This window comes from Nomascus leucogenys, chromosome 9 (genome assembly GCF_006542625.1).
Source record: "Nomascus leucogenys isolate Asia chromosome 9, Asia_NLE_v1, whole genome shotgun sequence".
In the NCBI taxonomy this organism is placed as follows: Eukaryota; Metazoa; Chordata; class Mammalia; order Primates; family Hylobatidae; genus Nomascus; species Nomascus leucogenys.
In genome coordinates this window covers 110,151,504-110,179,284 of record NC_044389.1, presented here as the reverse complement: position 1 = coordinate 110,179,284, position 27,781 = coordinate 110,151,504, and the positions used below count along the sequence as shown (strand labels likewise).

The following is a 27,781-nucleotide window of genomic DNA, read 5'->3' as shown; positions in this document are numbered from 1 at the left end:
TTACAATGCAAAGAAAGAAAAATCAAAATAAATTTTCTGATAGAAAATGTAAAAAGTCAAATATTTTGACAGTTTTAACTTTAATTTTTTATTGAGGGCCAACTATTTGAAAAATTCTCGTTAGTCATTCCTTTAAATTATGTGTATGTGAGAGAAAGATGTAAGATGGTTATTTCAAATGATGCAGTATAAAGAAGGGGCATTATCATGGCAGAAACAAAAAAATATATTTGTAGCTGGAGGTTTTTATAGTCTAACATACGGTTGCTATTTGTTCTACAAATCTTTTTGAATAATATACAGAGAGATTTTGAATCGAAAATAATACTTCAGATACAAATTAATGAGTTTATTATAACCATATATTATAATAATTTACTTAGGAATTCTCTTTGATAAGAAACAAATTAACTGGATGCAATTTGCTCCACAGACCATGTAAGACTGCCTATGTACCTCCTCCTACATGCCATTGGTTAACCATTAGTCCATTTGCAAGGGGGCGTTTCCTGCCCATTGTTTTTATAATCTCTAAGGGGAAGAAGAAGCAAACATTTGCCAGTCAGACAAGTGACAGGGAATGGATTCTAAACACCAGTGTGTGAAGCTAAATGATGGCCACTTCATGCCTGTATTGGGATTTGGCACCTATGCACCTCCAGAGGTAAGAATAATTTCTTTTAGTTTTGAGATTTCTTCTTTTTTTTATTTAAGTTTTAGGGTACATGTGCACAACGTGCAGGTTCGTTACATATGTATACATGAGATTCCAAAAGAATAAACCTAGTAGAAGTGAAACCCATCTTGGGTTGCAAGGTTCGTGTTCCTACCTTACTCTGGAAGACTCACTGGTCTCGGTTTCCTAGGCTAGAAGAAAAAAAGTAGTCAATCCTTGTTCTGCACTGAGGTCCGTTCCTATGGTCACGTACTGCTTATTTTTAGTTTGTGCACTGTTTCTTTCTTCTGTTCATGTCTAGTTCCCAGCTTGGTAGAATATGTAAAACTCGGCAGAATATGTAAAACTCAGCATTGAAGAACTGTCGGTCAGCTCCCTCTGGTGGAGATTAATTGCAATAGGAGTGACTTCTCTGTTTCTACAACTGAAGAAATCTTTCCAAGAACATACGATCCAGAGAAATATTTATAGCAAAAATTACTGGATATGGTGCAGAAAACTGTTGGCAGAGTATCACTGTTCTGATGGGCGGCAGTGAGCGCCACCCAGTATTACTGGACCTGGACTAGACTTTCCACTGTACTACTTTCACTTTTATAAAGAACTTCCTGAAAGTTCTTTCCACTGTGCTACTTTCACTTTTAAAAAGAACTTCCTGAAAGAAAAAAATATAACCTCATTTTAAGTAAAATCTAGAACCTAACAAATGAAAGTCTAAATTCTTAGTCCTTTTTTGTATGCATCATATTTGTATCAAAGTGGTAGGAGTGGTCTTCTGACACAAAAATGAACAAAATGGGGACCTCATTTTCTAGATGGAACTACTTCTACACTGGAAGAAAACTTGTATTCCACGACTGTCCTCAGACTACTAACTGTGTGAATAGGGACTAATTATTGAAATTTGAGTCTCACTTTATCCATAAGTTGTGATGATCTACAAGGATACATTTTCTAGACCACTGACAAAAGTGGTTTAATTTTTAATATAAATTGGCATGGGAAGGAAGTGAAAATAACGACACCACTGAAGCGCCAGCCTTGGTAAACCTTTGAGTGTTGGCACACTAAAGACTGCTCTCAAAAAAAAAATTTAAAAAAAAAAAAGACTGTTCTCAAGAGATGGCGGTGAGACTGGTATCTAGTTCCTTGTAATTTCAATGAAAAAAGAAAGCTTCTTAAATACATATAAAAATGAAAAACAGTTTATTTATATTTTTGTCATTAAAAAATACCTTTCAAATCTTTATCCAAATTTGGTCAATAAGTCAGTAATTTTAAATTTCACTGGAATTCTCTTCCCTGAAAGAGATAGCCTTATTTTTTATGGCAGAAATGTACCTTACTAAATCCTTACAGATTTCGTGAATTTTTAATGTATAAATCGATATCCTCAGAGTGTATGTCTTTACTCCTAGTGTTCAGTTCTGTTGTGTAGCCAGAATGGCTGTGCAGAAAAGACTTAACATAATAGACTACTATTCACAGATGCATTATTTCCCACATGAACCCTAGTTGGGTCGATATAACTAGCACCCAGTCAAAATCTCAAGAACTGAGACACCAAAGAACATCTCTTGTAGACAGCATTTCCCAAATATGATGTTGGAGGAAGTCTGGGTGAGCATTCTGTGTGATATCACTGGGAGAGAACTCATATGAGCTTGCACCATTTCCCTTCTATACGCCATGTGATTTTTACCATGTATAATATCACTGTATTAAAAATAATTAGGACTATTTCAGTCCTGTTAACTTTTACAACAAATCGCTGAATCTGAGGGTGTTGTTTGGTACCTCCATAACAGTGATCAACCAGAGATTGCCTGGGACTGAAGGTGTTTCTGGGATGCTCAACCTTTATTACTAACCAGGAAAGACCCAGGTAAACTGAGATGGGATTTTCACCCCACATACAGACAGGAGCAAAAGCTGATTCTTGTAAAAGTCAATGCTTGTGCCTGAACTACCTCTCAGCCACACTGATCACCAGATACTACCTTTGGTTGCTCCTCCAGGTTCCGAGAAGTAAAGCTTTGGAGGTCACAAAATTAGCAATAGAAGCCGGGTTCCGCCATATTGATTCTGCTCATTTATACAATAATGAGGAGCAGGTTGGACTGGCCATCCGAAGCAAGATTGCAGATGGCAGTGTGAAGAGAGAAGACATATTCTACACTTCAAAGGTACTATCCCTATGATGAGCTTGTGTGCACATATACTTAATGGGATTGTGTGAAGATGACAATTCTATGACTGGATCAGTAGTTGTGGGTGAATTTTGCTTCTGGGTTCAAATTTATTCACACATATTCACATTAAAACTGAAATCAAAATCAAGGAAAGATGATCACTTTTCATTTTGGCTGTGTTCCAATTTATGATCTGAACATCCCTTTACTTTTTTGAGCTTCAGCTGAGATCAGTGTGATTTGACATGTGCTACAGAATCACAGAGAACAATAATCATGTTATGGTTTTTCTTATCTCCTGGGTGATTTTCTAAGATTTCTTATTATTCTCTCAATTGCTATCTTTATCAGTGAGATAGAAGACAATATAAGAAAGCTCTGGGAGTATTAAATAATAGATACTTAAATTGTCCTAAATTGTGTCCAGCATAGTGAGCATGTTCAAAACTTGTTTTACCCCCCTTTTATGTTGCTTTAGTTTCTAAGCAACATAAATAGCTATTCTTAAGCATTGGGTTGAATGGATAGAAGAATTAGACTGTTAAAATGAGTTGTAAACTCTACTGAAGATAATTCAGGTAACATCATAGTTATTACTTAATACAAATTTTTACATTTTAAGAATTTACTCCTATCATTCAGTAGATGTACAAACTACACATCCAACATATAATAAAGTTCATAAGGATAGGTCAGAGCCAAAGGAATCATGAGAAGGAAGAGAATATGTTTGCCAGTGGTCATAAATTTTGAAGCAGTAGGAAAATATCTAAATATTAGATGGCACAAACTAATAAGATTTGCTCAAGCATTCATTCAAAATCACCTCCATTCTTTAACCTCTGCAGCTTTGGTCCACTTTTCATCGACCAGAGTTGGTCCGACCAGCCTTGGAAAACTCGCTGAAAAAAGCTCAATTGGACTATGTTGACCTCTATCTTATTCATTCTCCAATGTCTCTAAAGGTATACAGTTTGTATGAGCATAAAATTGTGCTTCTGCTGTCATTATAAACATTGTTTATATGGATAGTTGAACAGAGCTTTTTCTTAGGAGGATGTAGGGATTATCACACAGAAGAAGAACTGTAAGTGTAACACCTAATTTCCTTTCTTTCGAGTAAATTTTGAATCCTACTTCTCTAATGCACACCTACAAGAGAAGAGAGTACAGCAACCTCAAAGCCTCTTCCTCAAAAACTTGAGGAAACTACAATAGTCTCTTTCAAGGCACTGTCTTAGTTGTGGCTTTTGAGTCCATCTCTTGGGATGTTCCCAGACACAGAGTTTCACGCAGTTGTGGTGCCCAATAAAATTGCTGCACATGTGATGCACAATGAGTTTCCACCATCTCTCCCCATTTCAAGCTGAAGCAGATTTGGTGGAAGCCACTATGCATGGTTCTTAAATCAGAAACCCTTAATGTGGACTTGCAAAGCTTTATTATTCTGCTGCCTCCTCTTTCACAATAGAGTTTGAAGCTGTATTTAGCCAGGAATTACGGTGTGATTTAAAGTTACAGGAAACTACTCAGGCTAGTTAATGCAAAAGAGTTTACTGAGTTATATAAAATGGGAAGTCAAAGACATGGCTACATTTAAGGATATGAAATAGTCTACAAAAATGTATCATTTGTCTATTCTTATCTCTAAACTCCAACACTTTTTTTATTATTGTTGACCCAAACTTTTTCATTGGTGGCGATTATGGCTTTGGAGCAGTTCAAGGCTCATGGTCATCACCATAAGACAGCTCCTCTGGGTCTCCCAACTTCTGCTGACCCTGTGTGATTCACAGTCCTGCCCATAGACTATCAATTCTTCAGGCGGTCTGATAATCCCACCGTGTACAAGAGTACAATCCATTATTTTTGGATATCAAGGTATTTCCAAATCAAAGAGAGGTACTTCAATAGAGGAAATTATAAAGGCAGAATAAAGTGACATAAGTCAACTATGAAACTTGATTAAGGCCTAGAAAATGGTCCTTTTCCATACATATAATATTTGTAAGAGATAAGAGGAAGCCTGTCTCCTGAATACATTCCTTACATCTTCATATGTAAAACACTTAGCACACATCACTTTCTGGAGCATTGTACCACCTGTCTCATGGAGGATTAGTGTCCTTAAAGGTATCTGGGATCACAGCTATGGGTGGAGAAATTGATTTGTGACATCATTAAAATGACTGCTTCTATTTCAGCCAGGTGAGGAACTTTCACCAAGAGATGAAAATGGAAAAGTAATATTTGACATAGTGGATCTCTGTACCACCTGGGAGGTGAGTGCTTGGCGGAGAGGACACAGAGAAGGATGACAAAAAGAGAAAAATCTGTTTCCCAGGTTCAATAGGAAAGAATGGAATATGCACCATTAGATCTAGAAATTCAGAAACTTTACAAGAGTAGTTTTGGTGAGATGAAGGGAAAAACACGAGAGGAATGTTTAGAGAGTGGGGCACAAGACTTGGGGGCAAGGAGGACAGGAATCCCTTTCCTTGCCTGTGCATTAATCTATCCAGTTTCCTAAGGAAGAGATAGAAATTCTTACTCTTGCTGCCTCTATCTTCTTCCCCTGTTTGCTGTTTGAATTTTTCTCTTCTTGACAATCACTGCTAGCTATGTTCATTGTCATATTTTGAAAGTTGTTGCTCTCACAGTTCTGTCTTGCATTTGTCATGATTTGCAGCCAACTGCACAAATAATTCCTCACAACCCCTTTCTCCCCAGGCCATGGAGAAGTGTAAGGATGCAGGATTGGCCAAGTCCATCGGGGTGTCCAACTTCAACCGCAGGCAGCTGGAGATGATCCTCAACAAGCCAGGACTCAAGTACAAGCCCGTCTGCAACCAGGTGAGCTCCCTTGGCCTCCTCTCCTTTCGGTTCTTCATGCCCCTCTTCCTGTCCTATTGCCAAATATGTGTTTTGTCCCACTTATCTTTGTGAAGCAGAAGATTCTAGAGAGCAAAGCTTCTGTCGAGAAAGGCATGAAGATTTATTTGTACCCTGCTTGGAAAAGTATTAGGGAAAAATTGGGATGAGGTTAATGTTGAATCGTGTGTAATATTTAGGGGAGGTCCATTTGATCAGGGAGGCCTGGAATCATCAATTAGAACTCAAGGAAAGGTGGACTTACCTCTAAGCTATGAAAGATGACCAGAGAATGCATGAGTGAAGGTGATTTGGAGGGAATGGTGTATAGATATGAAGCCATGAAAAGATGAAATGAGCTGTACATAAACAGAGTTAGAATAAGAGAAGAGAGGTACTAGGGGTTTACATGGAATTTGGATGTCTGAATGCCTCTTGATATTTCAACAATTCTTGACCAGGGACATAGATATACTAAAAATTAGCTGCAGACTATGAAAGTCATCCATGTCAGAAAGAGAAAAATTAGGCCGGGTGCAGTGCCTTATGCCTGTAATCCCAGCACTTTGGGAGGCCGAGGCAGGTGGATCACCTGAGGTTGGGAGTTCGAGACCAGCCTGACCAACATGGAGAAACCCCATCTCCACTAAAAATACAAAAAATTAGCTGGGTGTGGTGGCACACGCCTGTAATCCCAGCTACTTGGGAGGCTGAGGCAGGAGAATCGCTTGAACCCAGGAGGCAGAGACTGTGATGACCCGAGGTTGCGCCATTGCACTCCAGCCTGGGCAACAAGAGTGAAACTCCATCTCAAAAAAAAAAAAAAAGAAAAATTACCTGTTTATGGAGATAACTGTTCACAGTGGATGAAATCAACACTGAGGAACTTTAGCAGAACATAGACCTGACCTATCACTGCCCATGTCTTAGTCTGCTACTTCTCTTTGGGGTCTGTCATCCAATCAGTTGTTTAAACACATCTATTCTATGCATGGTTTTTTCATAGCTTAGGGATAAGTCCTTTTTTTTCCCCTGAGTTATTGTTAATGATTCCAGGCCTCCTTGATCAAATTGACTTCCCCTAAATGTCACAAAAAAATTCAAAATTAAAGTCACTCTACCTTTTTACTAATTTACACTTTTTTATTCTTACTTTTATGCAACTTAGAGCCAATGAGTAAAGATCTACAATTGAAATATGAAGTGTATAAAATCTGTGAATTTGGCGTAATGATACAGTTCCATCATATTCAAATAGAAACATTAAGAAAATTAATGCAGTTTTAATATTCTTTCAATTTTTATTATGATTTTCAAACTTTCAGAAAATTTGATAAAAATAATACATGATTCAACATTACCATTTATATTCAAAATTGTTAACACTTTGCCACACTGCCAAATATTTATGGCAAATATTTATGTGGGTATATCTGCATAAATACATATAATATTTTCAAAACCTCTTCAAAATAAATTGGAAAGATGACAATTCACCTCTACAGACCTAAATAAAGTATGTCACAGAAATGAAGATATTCTTCCAGTTACAGTATAATTATTGTATCTAAGAAAACTAACTGCAATGCCCTCATGTCGTTTAACATCCAATCTGTATTTGAATTTCCCATTGTTTAATGGAAATGTCATTTATAGCACTCCCTTTTAAAACAGAATGGAAACAAGTTGTGAGCTGATCTGTTTTTTATAATCATATGTTTTCCATTCAGCAATTACTAATAATCCACTGGGTGATAATTCTCAACAGAAGAAGTCATATTCCATGACAAATTTTCACATATGATTGTGTATACATCACTGATACTTTTGTATTTTATGGTTATTATTGTATTTATTATTTTTTGGAGTTTTTAGATAATCATGAAAAAAAATCCTTCACCAAATCAAAATGAAGAACAAATATTCCTCAAAGACAAAGTAAAATTGAATACTTTCCTCTAAATATCAATTTCCTGAGAAAGAGATTACCATAATAACCACCAATGGTGGAGGCAAATTATTTTGTTCTTGCTTGCTCTCTGATTATCTCACTCATTACTATGGACTTGGACATTTTTCCTTAAGATTTTTAATTAATTTTATTAATTTTTGTTAGTGCTCATTCTTACCCAATGGGCAGATTTTTTTCTTGATGCTGAAATCTATCCAAACATCACCAGTGACACTTCTTTGAAAGTAGTGCTTTTGTCTTTCAGACTTGCCCTCACGAGTCCTTGACCAAATTCTTGCTTTCTGGCACAATCTGATACAAAAGGCTCTAAGAATCTTACTGTATCCCAGATATGGAATTTGTTACATCTCCTTCTAGTTATCAAAGGTCTTTGGAAGCCAGGATCTGATTCACAGATGAGCTTCTGTTCAGAAATGGCATTTCCATTTGTACTTTTAGAAGATAGAGATATAAAATTTATTTCTATGAAAAAGATTATTACTTGACAATAATATCCTCACCTCAAATATAATGCTATACTGATTATTATTCAGCTTCTTTACTTTCATCTTTTTTATATTAACATAATTATTTCATATAAGTTGATGCTTCTCTCTTTTGGTCAACTGCAGGTAGAATGTCATCCATATTTCAACCGGAGTAAATTGCTAGATTTCTGCAAGTCGAAAGATATTGTTCTAGTTGCCTATAGTGCTCTGGGATCTCAACGAGACAAACGATGGTAATAAAAACAATGAGACCTTTACATAAACCTCCATTCTGCAGAAAAGTTTTTAGTCAGAGCATCCTCAGTTTCCTGTAGTTAAGTCTCAAGTGGCTCATGGAGAGGAAAGAGAATTGCATTTCTGATGTGATCTCGGATGCTGATGGTGATGCTTGGGGGCCTCGCTTGAGAAGCTCTGGTGCAGAGTGGGCGCCTTAGTCTGTTTAGGGAGCCACCTAACAAACTGTATCCCCAGCCTCCGGGCTTCAGCATTTCTGCCTTTCCTTCCAGGGTGGACCCGAACTCCCCGGTTCTCTTGGAGGACCCCGTCCTTTGTGCCTTGGCAAAAAAGCACAAGCGGACCCCAGCCCTGATTGCCCTGCGCTACCAGCTGCAGCGTGGGGTTGTGGTCCTGGCCAAGAGCTACAATGAGCAGCGGATCAGAGAGAATGTCCAGGTGAGGAGCGGGGCTGTGGGCCTCAGGGCCCCTGCAGTGTCCTTCACACGTGTGCTTCTTGTAAGGCTCTCAGGACAGCCTTAGGCCAGCTCCATTTCCCTGTATTTCTCATATGAACGCTTTGCTTGCATCCTGAGGGTTTCTTCTGCTCTACCACGGGAGAGGCAGCACAGGTGGAGAGAATTAGGATGGGACCAAAAATGGAGATTTTTTTGTTTCAGCATTAAGTTGACAATCTACTCTGCATCCCTGCACCAGGAACATCATTTTTTCATGTTCTTTGTGTTTTTTGAGACAGAGTCTCACTCTCTCTCCCAGGTGGGATGATTCTCCTGCCTCAGCCTCCTGAGTAGCTGGGATTACAGGCGCCTACCACCACGCCCGGCTAATTTTTGTGATTTTTAGTAGAGTGTGTTTTGCCATGTTGGCCAGGCTAGTTCCAAACTCCTGACCTCAGGCGACCCACCTGCCGTGGCCTCCCAAAGTGGTATTACAGTTGTGAGCCACTGCTCCTGGCCTCCTCTTCATCCTCAGAAATGAGGACTAGCATTAGGTGTTCTTTAGTCTATTTCTTTGTACACTCAGTTAAAATTTCACATATTTATTCACTTAGAGTTTTCTGTTTGTGTACTGCCTAAGTCTTTGACTCTTAGTTGCTTGTCTTTAAATATAGGAGACCATAATTATACTATTAAATAGTTGTTAAACAAAATCACCCTCAACATAGGGGTTTAAGATGAAAACCACTGATTTACTCAGGATTCTCTGGTTAGAAAATTAACATGGCCTCAGCCTGAACTTAGTCAAGTTCTGTTCTTGGCTGGGCTCTCTCATGTCGAGATAGCTCTCCTTCAAGATGTCAATGGGACATTTGTCTGGGTGCCATTTTCTCCTCCATATAGTTCATCCTCCAGCCATCCAGCCCAGACTTCACCTCAGCACATGGCATGACCCCAAGGCAGTGAGTGGACACATGCAAAGCCCTTTCATGTCTAGGCTCAGGGCTGCCACGCCATTGCTTGTGGCAAGGCAAATATTACCCACTAATGCAAGTTACAGGACAGGCCAGACTCAAGGGATGGGTAAATAGACACCACCACTTATTGGAAGGAGCTAGAAATTCATATAACCAAGCAAGTGGATACAGGGACATGTGAGTGTTGGAGGGAATGTTTCTTATTAATCTATCTCATATATATGACTGATTAATATATGTTGGGTTAATATATATGATAGATTGATACATATAGTTTAATAAGATATATATATGATAGATTACACATATGTACATATATATTCTGGGTATTAATCGTTTAGAGATTTAGATGTATTATTGAAGTACCACCTCCCAAATTGCATCTGTGCTGTGATTTTCTCTGTAGTTATGTTTTTATGAACAAAAGTTGCTACTTTTCATGTAGTTAAATTATTCATGCCTCTTTCCTGTGGTTGATGAGTGGCATGTCATGGGAACATGACAATCTTTTAATATGTTATCTTGAAAAACTGGTAATTATCTTTACTTACAAATTAGTTGTAAATTCAAATGAATTTCTTTTTTAATACTAAGTAAAAAAAAATCCAAATATGCACATGGAATTTCTAAATTGATATCAAAATGTCCCAGCAACAATTATTGAAAAGCGTTCACATTTGCTCACATATCTTGATTTTTTTACCTCTACCATAGATGAAACATTCACAAATAATATTCTTGCCTCTCTTTCGTCTTCAATTGATTTATTTACTTTTATGTGCTGTCTAAATAATGAAAGGTCTTGCTACCAGAATGGTACACCTTTTATTCTAACTCTTTATTTTGATTATTCTTGACTGACTATTCTGTTATATGAAATTTTGAAACATCAACATCCATGAAAGAGTACATATTTTAGTCTTTGGTTGATATTGTAATGAAACTGCAGTTCACTGTGAAGAGAACTTTTTGACAATATTGAGACTTTCAACCCATGATGAATTTCCAACTATTTAAATGGCCTTTTAATAGATATTTCATTAAAAACCATATGTATTTTTAAATATTTATCCATATAATGCTGAAAATTATTAGAATCTCTTGATAATGTTTTCCTTTTTGTTTTGTGGATTTTCTAATGTGTAGAAATGTTAAAAGAAAAATGTAATGAACACCTTTTACCTAGACTCATTAATTGTTAACTTGTTAATGTTTTTTATTCTGTCTCATTCTCTGTATCACTATTACAGAGTGATTTATTCAATTTATAGATGTATTCAATTCCATGTATTAGCAATTAGTGGCATCATCTTGATATTTAAAGTCTCTCAAATGTATAAAGTCTCTCAAATTTAGTGAGATACACTTCAAGCCTGTATCTGTTTCCTTTAAACATGAAATTGTTAGTATTTAGACAATTCTTGCCTTGAATTATGTTGAAAACAAATGTTGTTTGCATTATACCTGTTTATTAAAGAGATACAGAGATTCAACAATATCTATCGAACTTACTATATAATCTTCTGTTATTGAAAAATTTGCCTCTAGATTCTTGTGGGTCTTCTAGGTACATGACCCTATCATGTGGGCACAATGGCAGCTCTGTTTCTTCTCCATTTTCTGTTGAAATTTTCTCTTTGTCTGCAGAGTTGTGCAGTTTCAATACATAATATCTAGGAATGGATTTCTGCTTATTTTTCATGTAATATTCACTGACCACCTGAGTGTTTAGAGATGACTTCTATAACTGTTCAAAACTTACCAATATCTTAAGTATTGTCTCTGCACCCTACTGTCTAATATACTTGGGGGTTCACAATTGGCAATTATGCAATCTGAAAATAATAAGTTTTTTATTTCTGTGATAGGTTTTTGAATTCCAGTTGACTGCAGAGGACATGAAAGCCATAGATGGCCTAAACAGAAATCTCCACTATTTTAACACTGATAGGTAAGTTTCCTTTGTAAATGGGTGACCTAATTTATTTTTGGAGAAGGAATGTAAGATGGGTGTTGAGAGTGACCTCCATACCAGAGGGACAGAGGCCAATGTGAGTCAGAGGTGAGACAGGAAGTTTCCAGAACTCTCCTGCTGGATTCACTCCAGAGCTCTGTTCTCTGGCAGGGTGAGTGGGCGGGGATCAGCATGGGTCAACCTGTGCCTCTGCTCTCCTGACTCCATGGAACTTTTCAGAGCAGCCAACATCATTGCCAAGTCTGCACCTTCCATGTAGGCCTGGTGTTTCTACCACTCGACATGCTGTGGATACTGCCCATGTGACCTCATTAGATGTTTCCAAATCTGTGCTTATATCACATTGTCCCAAACCTGCTCAGCTGCTTATCAAATCAAAAACATTTCCATCAACTTTGTGGTCCAGGTGCCAATTCCCACCTCCTTCATATGGAATTGCTTGCTAGATCCTGTCAATTCAGGATCTTTTATTATTTCAAATGTTTTTCCTCCTCCTCATTGCTTGTTTGTTCACGCCCCAAACTCTGCTTTTGCCTCCAGAAAGGCTTCCTTAGTGGAGTGAATAGGAGCACTTGTCCTTGATTTCCTGCAATATGGAGATCTCAAGGCAGAGAATTAAAAAACAATTAAAATCAAAGAAAGAGTTTGAGCGTGGAGGCAGAAGCTCCATTGTTGTATATAATTTGTAGCTGATAGAAGATCTTTACTATTCCTTCATGGTCTAAGGTTGTAGGATTCATAGACAGTCATTCATGTAATGAGGGAAAAGCAGGAAGTTATGGCCGGGCGCAGTGGCTTATGCCTATAATCCCAGCACTTTGGGAGGCCGAGGTGGGCAGATTGGCCGAGGTCAGGAGTTCGAGACCAGCCTGGCCAACATGGTGAAACCCTGTCTCTACTAAAAATATAAAAATTAGCCAGGCATGGTGACACTTACCTGTAATCCCAGCTACTTGGAAGGCTGAAGCAGGAGAATCACTTGAACCCAGGAGGCAGAAGATGCAGCAGTGAGCTGAGGTCACACCACTGCACTCCAGCCTGAGTGACCGAGTGAGGCTCCATCTCAAAAAAAGAAAAAAAAGCAGGAAGTTATGTAACTGCTGGCAGTGGAGATTTTAACAAGTGATAGGGTGAGATAGTGTGTGAAAAAGCATAAGTACGGTGGCCCTTCATAAGTGCTTAAAAATTGGTAGGTATCATTGTTAATTTTTTTTAGTTTCAAGGAAAATAATAAAAAAGGAAACCATGTAAAAAAAAAGGAAGAGTAGCAAGCATCAGTAATTCTTATCAATTAAAAATGTAATAAGCTGGTGTTTATCTGTTCCTTTATATTTCATGTTATTTCTATATAAGAATTTTTAATGCATTGGAGCTCCTTGGATATTAGACCCTATATCATATACAGCAATTTACATTTCTGAATCTTACAAAATATATTGCATACAGTAGGCGGTAGCAGGTAATAAGTAAAAAAAGAAAGTATAATCAGAGTATCTCTTTGCTGACAGATGTACAGGAATATGCTTGAATATTAGTGTGTTTTATGTGTTAACTTCCTTATTAAGGGAATATGATTGAATAATTTATTATTTCAAAATTACATATATTATGAAGCCATGTCCATAAAGGTAAGAAAGGCAGATTCTACAACTAGTCGGACAACTTAACATTCACACTAATGACAGCTTCATTGAAATCACTTTACTACTCCCCTAGTAATGGAATCATTGCATTCATATTATACATTATTCTCTTTTCAGTCTTGCTAGCCACCCTAATTATCCATATTCAGATGAATATTAACATGGAGGGCTTTGCCTGATGTCTACCAGAAGCCCTGTGTGTGGATGGTGATGCAGAGGACGTCTCTATGACGGTGACCGGACACATCACCTCTACTTAAATCTGTCCTGCTGAGCGACTTCAGTCAACTAGAGCTAAGTCCATAGGCCAGAAAGACAATAAATTTTTATCATTTTGAAATAATTGAATGTTTTCTCAAAGATTCTTTACCTACTCTCTTCTGTTTAATGTGTGTGTTCTGGCTCAATAGGGCCCAAAACTGATTTGCCTATGTTAGGAGTGGGAGTGGGGGAATAATAATCACTTATAGACATACTGTAGTGGGACTGCAGTAGAGTTTTCAGCCTCTAGAGAAGGAGCAGGTGACAGGTGTGGATCAGTTAGTGCCTCTCTAGCTCTTTTAGGAAGAACACACACAGCATGAACTCTGGAAGGTGAGTGATATTGACAGGATGACCAGCAATCCACAGGCTCCCTACAGCAGCGCAAGGGTCAGAGCTCCTGGAGCCGGGGGAGGAGGCATCCCTGTGCGAGGGGTGGTCAGGGCACCCACCAAGGAGAAATAATTGAAAGAAGCTATAGGGGAGGTTAGGAGAAGGGAGTCAAGCACATCTCTACTTGGAAAATATTGGCACTTTTTTTGATAATCATAGTTGTAAATAAAACATTGAACAATGTTTTTAAAAACCCCAGAGCTGAGAGTCCAGCCTTGACCCCTCTATGTGTGCCCTGTAACACCAGTGACCTTGGGGGCGCTGTGGTGGGGCAGGACATCAAAGAAACAATGAACTATATATGCATATATGTATACATATATTTGTATATAATATACAAATATAAATTTGTTATAATTTTTGTTTTATACATAAAATAAGGTACACTATCAAATATGAAACACAAAATGTCCCAAAGTCATTATATATTACTGCCAAATTAATATTAAAATGATAGGTAATACATCTAATCCAAATTTCAAAAATCTCAAACATCTTTTGAAAGAAAACGTGGAAAATAACATGATGCTTTTAAACTTTGGTAACTTTTAGGACCACTTCTTACAATGACGTAATTATTTTGCAGTTTTTAGGGGTATAAATTTCATCAGCTAATCATGAGGATGCAAATTTTTATTTCAGATGACTCTTTTTGAAAACTTGGGACAATGTCATGGCCTGCTGGTTAAGGCATTTTGAGAAGAACAGTGGTTTTTGACCTGGGCACACTTTCTAACACATTCATTCTCAACTGTTCTTATGCTGTTGGCCACCTTAACCCCATCAAAGAGGCTTTCTCAAGCCATGTCTCTCAGCTGATAAGCATCCCCTCAAGTTTCATAGTAACCACAATCTTTTCTTAAATTATTTGTTCGTGAAAATTGGAAAAGGCCATATGCTTTGGAGTTCCCTATGCCAATTTTTGGGTGATTTTCTGTCTATTGTCATTCCATTGATAATCTTACATATTTTCTGGCTTTACATACTACTTATAGACCGAGAAACACCCAAACGGTGTCTCTAGCTCTGCTTTTTCCCCCAGACTCCTGAATGGAACATTAAATTATCTACTCTACATCCCTACATTACTGTCTAACATTCACCCTTGGCATGCCTCAAATAAAATTGATGTAACCCACTGTCATCCTGTTCCAAATCAACTTTTTTACTCTAATGATTATTTCACATCTAATAAAGTTGATTTACATAGTTATTAAAGAAAGATTGATTTTTTCAACTTAGTAGTCAAGTGTATAAGGCCAAAGGAAAATTTTTAATTTCTTTAGCATGCATAACATTTCTTTCTTTAAGATGTGAAATAATTATTAGGGTGGTTATTTATAAATATTAAATTTGCTAGAGGCTTATTCCAATTCTTCACCCTCCATTTCCACTTCTTATTTTTAAAAGAAAGTTTCTCAGAATTTCATAAAGTTCAATGGCGGGCTTCAGGAACCCTTGGAATGTAACAAAATTCTACAGAAACTACCAATCCTGTTTTCTCTACAAGAAATGCTGGAGGGAATGCTTCAGTTGAATAAAAGGAAGTAGACAGTAACTCAAAGCCATATAGAGTATAAACACTTCTAGTCTATGTAAATAAATATATGGCAAAATATGAAAATATGTATTTTTGAAATTTTGGTTTGTATTCTATTTTTCTTCAGAATTTAAAACAGAAATAAGTATGATTATATGTTAATATGTACACAATATATAATGTCCTAAAGAGTGACAAAAATAATATGAAGTGGGAAAAAAACCTGGGAAAATGAGAGTTTTTATATGAAATGGAAGTTAAATTGATGTTGATTCAATGTAAATTGTTATAACTCTATGAAGTTGTATGTCATCCAGACAGCAACTACAAAGATGATAACTGTAGAATATACTCAAGAGGAAATGAGAAGGGAATCCACATGTCATTTAAAAAATTACACAATCTCACAAAATAGCGATGATGGATATGAAGGACGAAAGCTATAGACATGGAGAAAAAAATTAAAAATGGCAAAAGTAACTTTTTTCCTGTCACTAATGACAGTCATGTGTCATGTAATGCCTGGGCTATCTTCTTGAGAAGGGCTTTGTTGGGTAACTTTGTCACTGTTCGGACATCATAGTGTCTAGATAATTCAAACCTTGTCATGATCTTATCAGTGACCTTTATGTCATATTCTAAATCCTTTGTTTTCATTTCAACATTCTTGATAGCATCTTCATCAGAAGTGAAATCCATTTCACCAAACCACTTTCTTTGTTCATCCATAAAAAGCAACTTCTCATTTGTGAAAATTATATGAGACTGCAACCACTCAGTAATAGTCAATCTTCAATTCTAGTTCTAGTTCTCTTGCTATTTTCACCACATCTGCAATTACTTTCCCCACTGAAGTCCTGAATTCCCCAAAGTCATCCATCTATGAGGGCTAGAATCAACATCTTCCAAACTCCTGTTCAAGTGTGTATTTTGCCCTCCTTTCATGAGTCATGAATGTTCTTAGTAGCATCTAGAATAGTGTATTAGGGTTCTCCAGAGGGACAGCACTAGTGGAATATATATATTATATATAAAAGGGAGTTTACTAAGTATGAACTCACGTGATCACAAGGTCCCACAACAGGCCATCTGTAGGCTGAGGAGCAAAGAGAGCCAGCCCAAGTTCCAAAACTGAAGAATTTGGAGTATGATGTTCAAGGGAAGGAAGCATCTAGCACAGGAGAAAGATATAGACTGTGAGGCTAGGCCAATCTCTCATGTTTTTCTGCCTGCTTATATTCTAGCCATGCTGACAGCTGATTAGATTCTGCCCACCCAGATTAAGGGTGGGTCTGCCTTTTCTAGCCCACAGACTCAAATGTTAATCTCTTTTGGCCGCACCCTCAGAAACACACCCAGGATCAACACTGTATTCTTCAATCCAATGAAGTTGGCACTCAGAACTAACCATCCCAAGTCTACCCTTTGTTAACTTGAACCCATACACATCTCCTGAGATCATACATAGTATTCAGATAAATACAATAATAAGGTCATAATTATGCCTAACATAATACAACTATCCTTCCTACAACTGGAAATGCACCAATCCCCACCCCAAATACTATTACATAAAGTAAACAATACTTAAATGCTGATGTGAAGTCAATAAATCTTATGTCACATGATAAGGAAATAAAATGATTTCTTTTAGTACAAGTATATATATGCACAAATATGGTTTTAACAAAAGGAGGAAATATTCATGACAATTACAGTCCTCTTTTCTGCAGCTGGTCACATGGTCATAGCCAGTATTGATGACTACCTTCTTCTACTACCCATTATGTATACCTTTGTATACCTGATATACAAGCACCTCAGCAGGTCATGTTTCTTTCCTGGTGGAGTGACCCAAACCTTCATTTTTGAAGGGTCTGGGTCACTTATAGTCCTGCTGGATTGGGCTGTTGTAGTTTCCCATTGACCTTAATCACACAGCATGGTAATACTAAGCGATGCCCTAATGCATACTCTTCGTTACCTCTGTTGTGAAGTAGTAGACTGATTTCATCTTGGCAGCCCACGTCAGTCACCCCAGCCAACACTGTAACTCCCTTCTTTCCCTGTTGACTTAAAGGTAGGAGGAACCCAAAGTGTCCAGATGACTATCTTAACTTTTAGTTTACTGGAATTGTCATTGTGTCTCCTGGTGGCAGCGTTCTTCCCTCTAGAACTAAGATCTCTAGGCCAGCAGAAAGTGATGTCATGGGAACAGGAAGCAAAAATTTTGTTAGTGGATCACTAGGGGTTATGCTGAGTGGTGCCACTTCCACCCCTTGATTTCTGGACCATGAATCCTGGCTATGAGAGAAACAGTACTAATACATTGGATACTGATTCAGGGCATACACAGCCTTCTGGAGAACTTTGCCCCATCCCTGCAAAGCACTGTCACCAACTTTCTAATCATGCTTCTTCCAAGTCCCTGACCATCCAGCCAAAATATTAGCTACGGGCCATGAATCACTATATAATCACATATCTGGTCATTTCTCCTTCCATGCAAAGTGCACAACCAGGTGCACTGCTTGAAGTTCTGCCCACTGGGAAGATTTCCCTTCACTGCTGTCCTTCAGGGATGTCCTACAAAGGGGCTGTAGTGCTGCAGCTATCCACTTTTGGGTGGCCCCTGCATATCATGCAGAACCATCTGTGAATGACTTACAAATATAGTAATTCTTGATCACTGGAAATGTTAAATCCTGGAACACGTAGCATTCCTATGCGTGATGTTAACATCATTTTCCAACACTTGATGGCCAAAGATTCATTTGATGAATCCAATCTCCCCAAAATAGATGATTCTGATGATTCATATAATTCTGATGTTAGTTCTCTTTAGAAATAACTCCAAGAACAGTTTTTATATTTTTACATTGAAAATAAGTCAGATTTGCTTCAGCCCCAAAAAGTGTGTTTATGTAAAATTAAATGAGCACTGGCAGTGAGCTTTTTTTTTTTTTTAAACAGAAAAAGGGTTAAAAGGTGCTTCCTAAACACGAGTCTACAAAATAGCCACATTTAATTCACCGCTTAACCACTTTTAAATGTTAGTTTCCTGAGCCAAAATGAGGATTCAGGAGCAAACAATGAGGTAACGGACTTCAGCTGCCCTCAGAGAACAAGACTATTTGTACATTTGGCTCCAGGGTGGTTTTCAACTATAGGAGATACTGGTTCATGGAGATATGGGAAGAAACATATCCACCCTCAATCGAGGATTCCTGAAGCAAGCCAGGACCTGGGGTAGGATTGATACCCTCCAGATTGTCTCCAATTTGGAAAGCTTTGTCACAAATGGTATGTCTGTGATTACCAGGTATTAAAATCACCCACTCAGGACATGCTGGTTCTAGGTGTGTAGAGAAATTAGAAACTGTCTTAGTCCATTGTGTTGCTATAAAGGAATACCTAAAGCTGAGTATTTATAAAGAACAGGTTTATTAGCTCACAGTCTGGTGGCTGTACAAGAAGCATAGCATTGGCATCTCTTAGGCCTTTGGTGAGGGCTTCAGGCTGCTTCCACTCATGGCAGAAAGGAAAGGAGAGCCAGCATGTTCTGAGTTCACAGAGTGAGAGAGGAAAGTAAGGTGCCAGGCTCTTTTTAACAAGCAGCTATGAAAAAAGTAATAAAGCCAGAATTCACTTGTTACTGCAGGGAGAGGACCAAGCCATTCATGAGAGATCTGCCCCCATGACCATAATGACTTCACTAGGCCCCACCTCCTACATTGAAAATTCAGCATATGGTTAGGAGGGTCAAATATGCCAACCATAGCATTCTGCCCCTGATCCATAACCTCACGTTATTCTTACATGCAAAATGTAGCCATTTCATCCCAATAGTTCCCAAGAGTTGTGACTTGGTCTAGCACCAACTTAAAATTCCAAAGTATAAAAATTCATATCAGACTCAAGTCAACTTCCTGCCAGTTATCAGCCTATGAAGTCAAAAACAAGTTATTTACTTTCAAAGTACAACCATGTTATCCATTGTGGGTAAACATTCCTTTTTCAAAAGGGAAGTTAACCAAAAAAAGGCAGGGGTAGGGACAGGGGAAACAGGACTCATGGAAATCAGAATTCCAGCAAAGCAGACATTAAACTTAAAGCTTCAAGGTAATTTCTGTTGACTTTATGTCTTGTACAACCTGTGTGTCTAGATTCTTCTTGGCCTAAGTAGCATTCTTTCCTTCTGGCTGTGGGGCAGGGCCTTCTGTGAAATGGGAGTCTTAGGACCTAGAGTCCAACAAGATAGGTCAGATAATTATTTTTATGGCCATAATTTACACAGAAAGGTGGAGGGAAAGTTAGAGTAGTATCTTTAGTTTTTATGGCTGGCTTTGGGAAAAAATGGATTCTGATTCCTATGACCTACCTTGGGGAAGAAAGATTCTAGTTTCTGTAGCTAGTTTAGAGGAAAAGAGGATTGAGATATAAGAGGGCGAGAGAATCTCAGAAAAAAACTTTTGCTTCTGAAGCCTTTATGTGGGGCATTGTTTGCTGAGTCCTGGCATTAATAGAATTGTATGTTGGTTCTCTTATTAATCTTCCTTTCATCAATTGATTTTTAGTGAAACATCAGAGAGCAAAAGGGAAGTTTTCCCTTGGCCCCTATAGCTGCCATTTGACTGGAGGGATATATTTTGTTTTCTTTCTATTACTGGACAGTAAACATGCCTTCCATTTCCTTGGAGAAAAATACTATCTCTATATGCCAACACTGTTCACTCTATAAATTTCTTTAAAGAAAAAAAGGGTGGAATGCAGGGAAGTCAGTGCCCCCTACTTATCAAATGTGTAGAAATGTGAAAGACCTTGCAGAATGGTCTCCCAATAGGCATATACCAATTTTGATCAATTACACACTCCTTACAGGGTTTGTTTCATTCATAATCTACATCCTCTACCAGACTATAAACTCAAGGCATTTACATTTTTATTTCATTTTTGCCTACTTTATTTATTGACAAAACAATGTTTGGCACACAATGAATATTCAATAAAGTTTTGCTAGATGAATAAATGAATGAATGGCACAATATGCAAGAACTAACACCATGCCAGAACGTGGGTAGATGATTAAGAACCTTAATAAATTAATGAGATGCACTGCTTTAAAATCAGTAAAATATAGTTTTGAAATTTTTGAATAATATTTGATAGCTTGGAAAAATACTTGTTCTGTTATATATAAAAGTACATAATTTACATGTAGAAGATGATTTCATGATTGTAAAAATGCACAAAACAAGCATAAATATTTGCATAGGAAAATTATGAAGAAAAATATGCCAAATGTAAAGTATTCTGGAATGGAAGAATTACACATTATTTTTGTTCTCTATCTTTTCTATTTTCTAAATATTTGTTATTTATGCACACTTTTTAATAATTAGAAAAACAAACATCCTCATATTCAAATCTTTGTTATTTCATAAAGTGAAGAAGTGAAAGGCAGGCAAACAGAAACTATAAACTCTGCTTTCTAATCCCCTCACCAAATACAGAGATCCTCTCCAAGATGCGTAAAAGGAAGAAATTCTGCTAGTATCGCTCAATAGCTCATGGTCAATATTCTTCAGAAAATGGATAACAAGGGTGATTAGCAGCATTGAAATAGAAAAAAGAATATTAATTTATAATTCTTTTCCCACTCTGTGAATGCAAGTGTTTTTCTGAAGGTACAGTGAGGGTTTGCTAGCATCCCATAACATGGATCTCTAATATCCAGACATGCAAAAAGTTGTTGGGAACAGGCCCCCAAATCTGGCCATAGACAGGCCCCAAAACTGGCCATAAACAAATCTCTGCAGCACTGTGACATGCTCATGATGGCTATGACACCCACACTGAAGTTTGTTGGTTTACCGGAATGAGGGCAAGGAACAGCTGGCCCACCCAGGGCAGAAAACCACTTAAGGCATTCTTAAACCACAAACAATAGCGAGCAATCTGTGACGTAAGGACATGTTCCTGCTGCAGATAACTAGCCAGAGCCCATCCCTTTGTTTCCCATTTTAGTTAATCTATAATCTATAGAAACAATGCTTATCACTGGCTTGCTGTTGATAAATATGTGGGTAAAACTCTGTTTGTGGCTCTCAGCTCTGAAGGCTGTCAGCCCCAATTCCCACTCCGTACTCTATATTTCTGTGTGTGTGTCTTTAATTCCTGTAGTGCCGCTGGGTTAGGGTCTCCACGACCAAGCTGGTCTCAGCAAAAAGTGATTACCGTCTGATTAATTGTAAGAATTCTTGTTATTCAGTAATAGTAGTATTATTTGTTTTCCTTTTCCTGTGTTCTTTCTTTTCATTTTTATAATTTGTCCTTTCCAATTGAGTGTCAATAATGAGCACCTTTTCAGCAGTTAGTGTGCCAGGAGCTGTGATATTGAATAGGGTCACAGAGATGAGTAAGACAAGGCTAAACACTCTCATGAGGGAGACCACAGATTTCTACTTAAAGCCTTTCAGTATATAAAAGTCACTTCCCACATTTTTGTTCATTCAAAAATGTCTTCTCTCAGAATCCTGGTATGGTTTCACAAAAAGAAGAGAAACTGTTCACATACTTTTGGGGGGGACTGAATCTTTATTCTCATAACTAAAATTTTTTCCCTATTTCTGAAATAGTCATATTTTTATTTTATTTTAGTTTTTGGTAATTATTCTACCAGTTTGGAGTGTAGTAGTGGAAAATACGATGCTATTACATTGCTAAGCAGCAAAATGAGCATATATTTCCAAGCCATGCTAATTACAATATTATATATTATATATGTAATGTATAAGTAATAAAATGAATCAAGGGATTATAAATAGAATTTTAAGTTAATATGCTCTAAAACAATCCAGGTATTTTTTTTTTAAGTGCAGCATAAAAAGACGCAGAGGTTTTTCTTTCTTTGATTTTTGCATATAAAATCCCTATCGGGTGCAAACACTCATAAAAAATTTCATTTTTTCCCTATTTCTACACTCCCCTCCAAACTTCTTTGTGTTTGATTTCTCTTCTTTTTCCTCAATCCTGAGATCCTGCCACAGTTGATCCAATGGAATGTCATATTTGTGAACAAACCAAAGTCAAGGGATGTTGGGTTCCCCAGAGATGGGATTCAGATGGACAAAGATGACACTGGAGTAAGAGTCTTGCCTTGAGGATCCAGAGAAACTCCAGAGGATCTTATCTTGGTAGAGGCCATAGGGGACACCTCAGTCACTAGCACTGGGAGTCTATTAATTTCTTAATTCGTTTATCATTCAGGTTGGTGAGATTTATATAGCTGAGCAAATGAGAGTTGTGACAGGCAAAGAAAGCCAAGGAAGACATAAATTTGGGAGATATAAGTGGTGTCCTAAAAAGGTAATGCCACATTAAGAAGAAATGCCACTGGACTCTTAGGGGAGGACATGGAAGCAGAGCCCACTGTGACTTCCCTAGGACCTATGCACATTTACCTACCTGGGCCCATCTCCATAAAAATATTAAAATTATGTCTTATGTTGCCTTGGTGGAGACACGAAGATGGACCAGGTTTGAGTCATTATTACATATTTGTTATTATCATATTAATTTTTCTTTTTTTTAGCATAAATTAAGACAGCTCTGTGCCTTCTAGTCTAAAGGGTAAGAGGGTGTAGGACCCAGGTACAGGTAGTAAAGGCATCAAAAACAGTGGATTCACAATGGTGCAGACATAGGCAGTGTTACTTACAGATCGACATTCCTGTTGGGTCAGAAATTAAGCCCTGGAGGAAACCTGTGGTCTGAGGGCTACAATGAATCTCCTGTTTCACCCCATACCTGAATTCAGGCCTGTCTTCCTGAGGTAGGAAAGATGTGTCCCTCTGTTTCTGTGTGTCCTGCAGAAAATGGTCTGTGAAAAAATATGCAAGCATCACTTACAATTGTAACTTAGCATGTCGGAGATTTCCATTGAGGCCATCAATGGCTTTTATGTCCTCTGGAGTCAACTCAAGGTCAAAAACCTGAAAGGCAGGCAATACTCACATTAACCTTTCCCAGGACAGCACCTTCTACCTGGGAATCCAAGGACTTCACAAGGGGCAAAGGCAAGGATGGCATTAGGGGAGGCATTTCTATCCTCATTGGCTTCCAGGTGCACCTGGCCTGGGACCTCTTCCACCTGAGCTCTGCCTCTTCTCCATCCCACCCCTCTTCTACTCTGCACCACTTCTCAAAAGAAAGATGTGCACTCATCAATCTAAAATATTTCTAGAAAATTGCTTAAGACAGAAAAAGGAAATCACTTGTTTTAAAATGGAAAAGAAAGTGTAGACACAATACATGCCACCTGAACTTGACTACACTTGGTCAGGCTCTTGTTTCCCCACTTCCTAGGGAACTTGATCCAGCCTTAGACTGAGCAAGCCTTGAAACATGGAACAATCCCATTCAAGAAACGAACCTAGACTTAAGTAAGAGAAATTTATTCAAAGGGTAGAACTCTGAGCATAACATCTATGTATCTCAAAGATTAGTCAGAACACATTTTTTATAACGACAAGCAAACACAGCTGCAAATAGACAGTATTCAGGGGTCATGAGGTGAGCAAGTAGAACAGTTGATCAGGAAACGCTTTTTCTGGGGCAAATGTATTAGTATAATTATGGTCTTCTACACATAGAAAAAGACAAGCAACCTAATAAAAATACCTAACGACTTCAACACGCACTACTATGAAGAAAACTCTAAGAGAATATATGAAATTTATACTAAGTAAACAAGCAAATGAAAAAAATCAGCAATGATTTGGAGACTAGAGAACACCTAATCCCACTCCTCATTTCAGAAAATCAAGAAAAGCAGATGTTCCTAGCACAGGGATGCGTAATAAATTGCCAACTTAATGTTGAAACCCAAATCTCTGGTTTTGGTCCCATCCTAATTCTCTCCACCCATGCTGCCTCTTCTGTGGTAGAGTAGAAAACCTTTAGGATGCACACAAAGCATTTGTGCATAGGAAACGCCCAGGAAATGGACTTAGTCCAACAGTATCCTGCTCTCGCCTTACAAGAAGCACATGTGTGAAGGACACGATGCAGGAGTCCTAATGCCCACCCAACTCCTCATCTGCATGTTCTCTCTGATCTGCTGTTCATTGGAGCTCTTGACCAGGACCACAGCCCCAGACTGCAGCTGGTAGCACAGGGCAATCAGGGCTGGGGTCACTTGGGCTTTTTTGCCATGACACAAAGAAATGGGTCCTCCAAAAGAACTGGTGAGTTCTGGTCCACCCTGGAAGGAAACACAGAAATGCTGAAGCCCTGAGGCTGGATTCAGTTTGTTAGGTGGCTCCCTAAACAGACTAAGGTGTTCATTCTGCACCAGAGCATCTCAAATGAGGCCCCTGAACAGCAGCAGCAGCATCACCTGGGATCTCGTCAGAAATGCAAATTCTCACCTTATCTTGACTCACTGAGAGTGAACTCCAGGAAAGAGAGTACCATATAATTAAAATACTTCATCAAAATGGCATTTTAGGTAAACTTCCTGATGCTCTTATCACCATAGTTCATGTCGTTGGGTTCCCAGAGCACTATGGGCAACCAGAACAATGTCTTTTGACTTGTGGAAATCCAGCAGTTTGCTTTGTTGAGGTAAGGATGACATTCCACCTGCAGATGACAAAGATAGAAAAACATCAGATAATATGAAACCGTTATGTTAATATAAAAAGATTACAGATTAAAGTAAAAAAAAGGTGAATAAATATGTGTAGCATCAAATTTGAACTGACAATCTCACTGTCAAGTAATTATCTTTTCCATCAAAATAAATTTTATATTGCTGTTTCCTAAAAGTATACATAGAAATGTCATTTCTGAGCACATGCAACTCCATGGACCAGATCCAGTATCTAATTACCTTTGACCACTAGAGGGGCACGCAGCCAATTCCAGCTCTGGGATAGGGTAGGATTCTGAGCTTTGGACATCAAATTGTGCCAGAAAGTAAAAATTTCTTCAAAGACTCATGAGGCCAGGTTTAAAATGCAAAAGAAGTAGTTTTATAGGAATATTACTGGTAATGTTTGTACAGATTTGAACATCAAAAACAATAAGTAAAATCAATCATAAATTATAGCAAAAACAATTCATGGGTTCATAATCATGAGTGATTAAAAGAGAGAGCAAAAATATTTGCCTCCACTGAAGGTGATTATTGCAGTAATTTCTTTCTAGGATAGAATAATTAAAGGGAAAGAGTTAAGCTTTTAGCATTTCTGAGAGGAATAACTATTTCTTTTCTTGGTGAGGGATTTTTTTTCATAATAAAATGTAATAACATTTTATTAGTAGTTAAAATTGAAAGTAACAAAAATAGTAGTTAAAATTGAAAGTAATTACTTTAAAGCCCCAAGGAAAGAACAAATACAATAATAAAATAGTAATACAATACAAAAAATTAAAACATCATTGCTATATACTCAATCATTATGTGGAAATATGTTGTGGGATATAACTTCCCCTCTTGATAATTATCATCCAGCAGATTACTAGTAATTGCAAAGGGGAAAACACATCTCTATGAAGATTAGATCTGGCCACCATTAACCAAGTGATCAAAATTAGCATGACTAATTGTGGGGCAATCTGTCATTTCATGCTGGCTACTGTGGTGTAATTTCAGGGATACAGCAAGGTAGAGACAGTTTATCTCCAAAAATGTTTAACCTCGATGACATAAAGCATTCAAGTATAACTTCTAATTTATAGAAAAGTACCTTTGAAAACATTAAAAAAAAAGTTAACTGATCAAAGTACGGTAAGATGAAAGTCACAATTGGATTTTTTTTCATGATACATATTTATTTACCACTTATTTAACATCTCTCATTGTTTTATAATTTTCTCTGTAGAAGTTGTACACATCTTTTATTAGATATACTTTTAGTACTTAATATCTTTTTATATTATATGGTATCTTTAATTTTTTTCATCTGCTGTTTATAGTTAAAAATAAGAGTTATAAAAGACCATTCAAGGAAACAATGGTAAATCTCAATACAGACGGGGTATTAAATAATCTGAGGTCATTATTGGTACTTCCTTAGATATAACAGCTGTACTGTTACTGGGAGAATATCTTCATTCCTATGCTAGCTTTGAAAGATCTGTAGAGGTGAATTGTGATCACTACAGTTAACTTTGAAGAAATTCTACAAATACTACATGCAGGCATATATATTCACATATGTATGCCTATATATTTATCAGGTTGGTGGCAAAGTGTCAATAATTTTGGATATAGATGGTAACATGGATGTCCTATATTATCCCTTCAAATTTCTCACAAGTTTGAAAATTGTCATAATAGAGGAAATTAATATTAAAACCACATTAATTCCTTAACTTTTTAATTGAAAATCATGACTTTGTATTATTATATTACCAAATACATACATTTTAAATACTACATGTTTCATCTGTAGACCTGTACTCATTGACTCTAAGTTGTAAAAAAGTAAGTCAGAAAACAGGACCATAGCGGGGTGGAGCCAAGATGGCCAAATAGCAAGAGCTCTGGTCTACAGCTCCCAGCATGAGCCATGCAGAAGACTGGTGATTTCTGCATTTCCATCTGAGGTACCAGGTTCCTCTCACTAGGGAGTGCCAGACAGTGGGTGCAGTGCACGGTGCACGAGCCAGAGCAGGGAAAGGCATTGCCTCACTCGGGAAGCACAAGGGGTCAGGGAGTTCCCTTTCCTAGTCAAAGAAAGGGGTGACAGACAGCACCTGGAAAATTGGGTCACTCCCACCCTAATACTGGGCTTTTCCGATGGGCTTAAAAAACGGCACACCAGGAGGTTATATCCCACACCTGGCTTGGAGGGTCCTACGCCCACGGAGTCGCACTGATTGCTAGCACAGCAGTCTGAGATCAAACTGCAAGGCAGCAGCGAGGCTGCAGGAGGGGCACCTGCCATTGCCCAGGCTTGCTCAGGTAAACAAAGCAGCCAGGAAGCTCGAACTGGGTGGAGCCCACCACAGCCCAAGGAGGCCTGCCTGCCTCTGTAGGCTCCACCTCTGGGGGCAGGGCACAGACAAAAAGACAGCAGTAACATCTGCAGAATTAAATGTCCCTGTCTGAC

General features: G+C 37.9%; 1 protein-coding gene and 1 pseudogene across 2 annotated transcripts; one reads left to right on the top strand and one right to left on the bottom strand.

The window, feature by feature from the left end:
* The first annotated feature begins 511 nt into the window (after nucleotides 1–511).
* On the top strand, nucleotides 512–13,808 carry LOC100604844 (aldo-keto reductase family 1 member C3 homolog). Of its 2 annotated transcripts, XM_003257592.4 has the most exons (9): nucleotides 512–664; nucleotides 2,695–2,862; nucleotides 3,717–3,833; nucleotides 5,073–5,150; nucleotides 5,599–5,721; nucleotides 8,323–8,432; nucleotides 8,706–8,871; nucleotides 11,716–11,798; nucleotides 13,583–13,808. In XM_003257592.4, the coding sequence occupies exons 1-9, from the start codon at nucleotides 581–583 to the stop codon at nucleotides 13,623–13,625; spliced, it is 972 nt and encodes a 323-aa protein (XP_003257640.1). In that variant the 5' UTR covers nucleotides 512–580; the 3' UTR covers nucleotides 13,626–13,808. The 2 variants fall into 2 exon arrangements, with proteins under 2 accessions (XP_003257640.1, XP_030675220.1); XM_030819360.1 differs by lacking the exon at nucleotides 3,717–3,833.
* Nucleotides 13,809–21,233: 7,425 nt separating this feature from the next.
* LOC100592989 overlaps nucleotides 21,234–27,781 on the bottom strand; it is a 35,024-nt pseudogene continuing 28,476 nt past the window's right edge.